Source organism: Centruroides sculpturatus, unplaced genomic scaffold, assembly GCF_000671375.1.
Source record: "Centruroides sculpturatus isolate CEXI.00-Female unplaced genomic scaffold, Cexi_2.0 scaffold1030, whole genome shotgun sequence".
Classification (NCBI taxonomy): domain Eukaryota; kingdom Metazoa; phylum Arthropoda; class Arachnida; order Scorpiones; family Buthidae; genus Centruroides; species Centruroides sculpturatus.
Window position 1 is genome coordinate 246,498 of NW_019385245.1, and position 6,058 is coordinate 252,555.

The 6,058-nt window shown below is 31.8% G+C and overlaps 1 protein-coding gene across 1 annotated transcript; it reads left to right on the forward strand.

Moving 5' to 3' along the window:
- Positions 1–3,397: 3,397 nt before the first annotated feature.
- LOC111636682 lies at positions 3,398–4,295 on the forward strand. The gene is made up of 3 exons (XM_023381977.1): positions 3,398–3,535; positions 3,611–3,811; positions 3,886–4,295. The coding sequence occupies exons 1-3, from the start codon at positions 3,457–3,459 to the stop codon at positions 4,191–4,193; spliced, it is 588 nt and encodes a 195-aa protein (XP_023237745.1). The 5' UTR covers positions 3,398–3,456; the 3' UTR covers positions 4,194–4,295.
- The last annotated feature ends 1,763 nt before the right edge of the window (positions 4,296–6,058 follow it).

The following is a 6,058-nucleotide window of genomic DNA, read 5'->3' on the forward strand; positions in this document are numbered from 1 at the left end:
GCTATATGTTTTTGAGGTTTGATACGATATAAGGAAGTTAGTTATAAGATTCTATTTTACTATTATTAGTCTAGGAACTGTCTGGAAGAGACTAGGTACTTTGACTCTATGAATTTGGCATTCATCGATAAAATGCGTGTAAGTAAGAATTCAACAGAACATTTTATTCTATTTGACAGTAGTATTAAGTGTTGATCACACCTGATACACGACAACAATATTATTATATTTACAGCTTTTGTGCTTTCTAAAGAGATTGGGATCCAGACAACTGGGAGTAGAAGTTCTGGATTTCATAATTACTAAGGAATTTGCTTACAAGGTAAAACATTTTTTGTTATTTTCATACGTAACTTTTAAATAAATGGAAAGTTGTTAAATCTAATCGAATTCTACATTTCAGATAATAAAAGCAACTTTTAGTTTCTTCGGTACTCTGAAAACGATAAATGGTTTCGAACAGACCAAAGTCTGTTTTTCAGCCAATGACACTGATAAGCTGAATTTAATGATACAAAATTTGACTTAAATTTAGGGCTGTGGAGTCGCGTAAAAATCTACCGACTCCGACTCCGACTAGAGGCGGACTTGTTACGGAAAGAAACCCTGAAATTCTGATGTCATCACCGTGACCTCAGAATAAAAGATTCAATAAATAGAGTTCTAATAAAGATAGAGCGTAAAATCTTTTTATTCCAAAGCCTAAAGACTTCTCTAATATATTAATATGTATTCGATAATTTTTACTTTTCTGGCTGTTATATATAACAGAGGAAAAGTGTAGCGCTCGCTAAAAAAATGACCCTTTCAAATTTTTACATTTTTGGACTCGGGACACATAGAAATTTCGAGACATTCAAAAGATTTTAGTGTTTTTTTTATATGTGTGGAAGTTATACTGTGTGGGGAGCATGATTTTGTTCATCCTGTTTGAAGCCTAATAATTTCTGTGGTCAGAGTGGTCAGAATCGGAGTCAGATTGTTTAACACGAGTTAGTTATTAAGCGTCAAAGTGGTTGAACTAAATCGTGTCCCCATATAAGTTCTAACATCTCAGGCGAGAATATCTTAATGGGTTTTACTGTACTATTATAAAATGGCTAAAAAGCTTACTTTGAGGGTAGAGACGAGTTTTATTCTATTTTATTTTTTTTAATTTTGAATGCTAGTAAAGAGTAAAATATTCATTAAGAGATATGACACGTGACCACATTTAGGTCTTTACCATGTCGACCTTTAATTAAGTACCAAAATTTAACAGTATTAGTGCGTCTTTATACGCAAGCCACAGTGCCACATTTCGTTTCTTAAACTTTACCCATTCTAAGATATTGTTTAATATCTCAGAACAGAAAATAAAGAAATTAAAGAAATTAGACGCCAACACACACGCGCGCGCGAATCTTTTCCCTTAACTGACTTTTTGAGGTGTTCGGGAGGTCTCCAAACGGGTAGATTTGCAACAAAAAACTTGGAGGGTCAAATTTGACACGATTGCAATACTTTTCCGTTTTATATACATAACAAGTAGGTAAGTAAAAAGGAGTCGGAGTCGGCAAATTTTTTGACGACTCCGACTCCGGTTAAAACACCAAAACTCCACGACTTCGACTCCGACTCCACAACCCTGCTTAAATTGCAATATTTAGTGACAGTAAACACGATGTATTTAAGGTATCCGAATAAAATTGTTAATAGTTTTAAAATTGTGTGCAATGTTTTCATTTTGAATATATTGCCACATTCCGTAAATTTTCGGATCGTTTATTTTTTCATGTGAAGCATTTTTTGTCACTTTTCAGTGGAATTTAAACATGTTGGGCTTTTGTTTTCTGTGAAAAAGGGTGTTCTTATTGTAAGCATCTCAGGAACTGTTAATACTGTATTTTGGAAGAATTAGATAAGAAAATAGTATCAGTATATCATAGATGTCATATTTCTATGATTCTTATTAGGTAATTAGAGTAACGGACGTTACACTTGCATTCGAGAAAATGTAACACTCTCGGTCACCTTTAGAAATTAGAGCAATCACAATCAAGATCGAGATGTGTGAAACAGCAGCATATCTCGGTTCGTACAACTTGGCGCATTTTGCGCGCACGAACAAAACTTGAACGGAATCACCGTTGTTCCCTGGCATGTACGATGCCAGCGATCAAAACTCGTTTTCTTAATACAGAGTTTGTTCTGAAGCTAGGAGCAAAGCAAGCTATTTCACAGCAATGTGGTGAAAGGAGACATCGAACGAGATTCGTTCGGGCATCGTAGAGTTTCCAATCGTTTAATGATCAATTATCGACTTTACGTTATACCTTTCGTCGGAAATAGACGATAATCGCGACCGTTATTTTCGTCACTTTCTAAAGAAATTACCAAGCAATAGTTTGTAGAGGACTTGACGGATTGCTCTTTAGTTCTTTACAACAACAATATTAAAAATGCTCAGCAAATAAATTCATAAAAACAAAACACCTTAATTTGTTGCCGAGAAATATATATTTGAAACAAACAAACGTTTTCAGTCTGCTTAACAGGTTATCTTCAGGTCAAAAAACAGAAATAGAACAGATATGTCCCATGCATACAATAGAAACATTTAAATCAAAATTTAAAACAAAAAAATTTTTTTAATTATACAAGAAAAACGGAAGAACAATTAAAATTAACACAAAATAAAACTAAAAGAAAATAAAATGCCATAAATTTTCCAATAATTCTAGTACGAGTTTTTAGTGAACTTTCTAACCGTGTACTGTACTTCCACGCGGATGACAGGCTCTCAGCATCTCTCGCATTTAAACATTTTCATGTAGCCTACTTCTATATAGAGGAAGGTGGTGCGAGATAGGGTCATGGGGTAAGACGAAGACATCTGTTTATTTGTGGTAATGTGCTTTTATCTAGCTTTTATTTGGGGAACTAAATGTCTACCTCGAATGAGATCATACAGAGAGAGAACGTCCAAATCTCTTCCTTTGTTTGGAAGTAAGACAAGTTTTTTTATGTTTCAACAATACTTCATCTAATTTTACACCTGCTAAAAAGTTTCTACAAAGTAAGTATCATTGTGAACTTTTACATTATCTTTTACACGAAGATATTATGGTATTCGAAGTAACCTTTAAGACTGTAATTGTTTAGTTTTGAAATGAAATTGACCCGTGTTTGCAGTCAGTATGAAAAGTGTACGTTGGTGGCCAGATGGGGTACCCGTCTAGCCCCAGGATAACCATGAATATTGTGTATGAATCCAAAAGTATTTTCGGGGGCTGACTTGGCAATTGTCTGCTACTTACGTATTTTCTGTTACGGATACTAATTACGTTAAAGAATAATATTGTTAGGTAAACGTATTTACCTAACAATAATCAATTTAATTGTAAAGATCAAAACAATATAAAAGCTATTGTTTACGATAAATTCTTGCATTTTAACAACTAGAGAAGGTTCAGAATGCTTTTTAAAGGGATATTCACTATCGCCTGTCTAATAGTAATAACTGGATACGGTTTAAAATCTCTTATTATTCGCAGTAAGTACTGTACATTATGTTACTATAATAATTCTGGATAGAAAAAGGTTTTGACTTATAAATTCTCACAATTAGGTGAACCTGCCTGCGCAAGAATATTTGAAAGAGGCAGAGTGGGATTTTGGGGTTGCCTCAAACTTAAAGTCGAAAACTACTTCGAGGGAACATTTTGTTCTGATGACAACGATTCGTGGCTGTCTTGCTTGATAACCTATGATTTCAACAAGCGAGAATGTAATTTAATAAATGAATTTATGCAAGATTATTTCCCCGATGGTAAGTGATTATATTTGTGATTTTCTAAAGTTACTTCAAACAGTTTATTTAATTTAATTTGATTACTTTTCTAGAACGTACCTTCATGCAAACTATATACGACCGTTTATGTTGTAAAAAAAGAAAATCTGAATGGGGATTACGTGCAATTTTCGAGTATTTTGGCAATCTTCCCTTCGATGTCCAGAAATCCACTCGTTATTCAATCTCAAAACGTATATCTGGTATTATATGCCCGATAATTGGCGGTATACCTTTTAATGGGTATGCATTTTTGGGTACAATAGCCGGAATTCTCTTGTTGCTCATTGCGAAATTCATTCATCGATGGTGGTGTTGGAAAAAGTCTCTGAAAAGAAAGCGAAAACTATACGCATATTGATCCGAATCAATAATATTTAATGTAATATGAACCCAGTTCAGAATTAAAAAAACAAAGAGTTTTTTTAAATAAAAAAAAATTATTTTATTATGGAAATAAAGAATGACGATTTGAATATTGAAAAATTTTCTTGGGGTATTAAAATGTGTTTGTGCTTTGTTTAGCTTTTATGAAATAATAATGTCTACCGAGGAAGTAAATATTATAATTTCCGATATCTATTTCCAATGGAAATAGAGTGGTTGATTGAATAGTATATTTGAGAATTTATGAATGTGATTATTCCTAGAAAATAACGGTGTCTGAATCGGTTACATATTGAATAGAAATTAAATTAGAAGAATAAATAAAAGAATAAATTCAGACAAGGAAAACCTTTCGAAAATGCATTGGATTAAATAATGAACACGCGTTTTATAGAATTTAACGGAATAGATGACATCCTTTATCTTCTCCATCTTTGGCGTTGACAGCGGAAAAGTTGCAGATTTATCGGAGTAGATTACAAGAAGGCTGTCTGAATGCGAGGGACGCAGAAAGTCTTCCCTCTGCATGGAAGTTTATGGTTAAGAAGTTTGATAAAGGCTCTAACCAATCAATATAGTAGTTTTATTGAATGTCTTAGTAATTGCATTTATTAATACTTATATATTCATTTGTTGCAGTTTTATATATTTTTTGTTTTTTATATTTTGGTTTTTTTGTTTTATGTTGGTTATTTAATATTTTGTTTTAATTGTACCGTATTTAATTTTGAATTTGAATTTTGTATTCCATTGATGGAATTTTAATTCAAATGTATTCTAAACCTGAAGATGGCCTGTGAATCAGGCTGAAAACGTTTGTTTGTTTCAAATAAATTATATTTCTCGGCAAGAATAAGGTGTTAAGTATATGTATATGTACGATAATAGAAGTTTCAAACAACTATTGTATAATTGAAACTAAAATTGAGTGCTTACAGAAAAAAATCATATGAGTAAAAGTAAAGAGAAAGTTTAAAGAATGATTAAGAGAGAAATTGAATTTTAGCCTTTGGCCAATAAAGATGAGCTAGAAAAAGAAGTACTTAGAAGGCAAAGGAAAGCTAGACCTACAGGCCTTGAGAACAAAGGAAAAGAAATTTAATGGCAGAGGTTTGTGAGAGAAAGAGAGATTTCTAAACACTGTTGAAACTGAATTAAAAATTTTGAGTTTGAGTTAATGGTAGACTTCTAGTTTAGATAATTTGAAAGAAAAAAATAAGTAAAAAGAAATCAGGTTAAGAAAATGTATATCTTGTAAGACAATTGTCATTATTTGGTTTTGACTGAACAAGTGTTTTCAAACAGAAGAAAATGTTGTATTTCCACTCCAATTAATTTTTCCCACAAATCTGTCTTTTTCTTTTATTAAGTACAATTAGTTTATCTCTAATAGTTTTTATTTTATCATCATAATAAATTTTTTTGATATTAGAAGAAAAAGAGGATTTTTGTTATTTGTAAATTAAATATTGTTATCTATTAAAATTTTGTCATGTTTAACTTTATATGAGTTGTAATATATGTATTTACAATGTAATATTATAATATAATAAAAATTATACAATAATATAAATACAGTAGAGCATCGATTATCCGACCCCTGATTAACTGTCACATCAGTTAACTGACCGTTCTAGTCGGCAAATTTCAAATGTCCGCTAGTGATGTGGTATTACAATATTTGGCTATATCTTGGCTACTTTAATATTATTTTTGTTAAATATTTGTGTGTTTTAGCTGGCATCAATGGCTCGACCATTGAAGGGAGGCCAATATTTAAATGAGACTTAATTTTCTAATTATGAGTGGTTGTTTGTTTCGTGAGCAATAAAATAATTT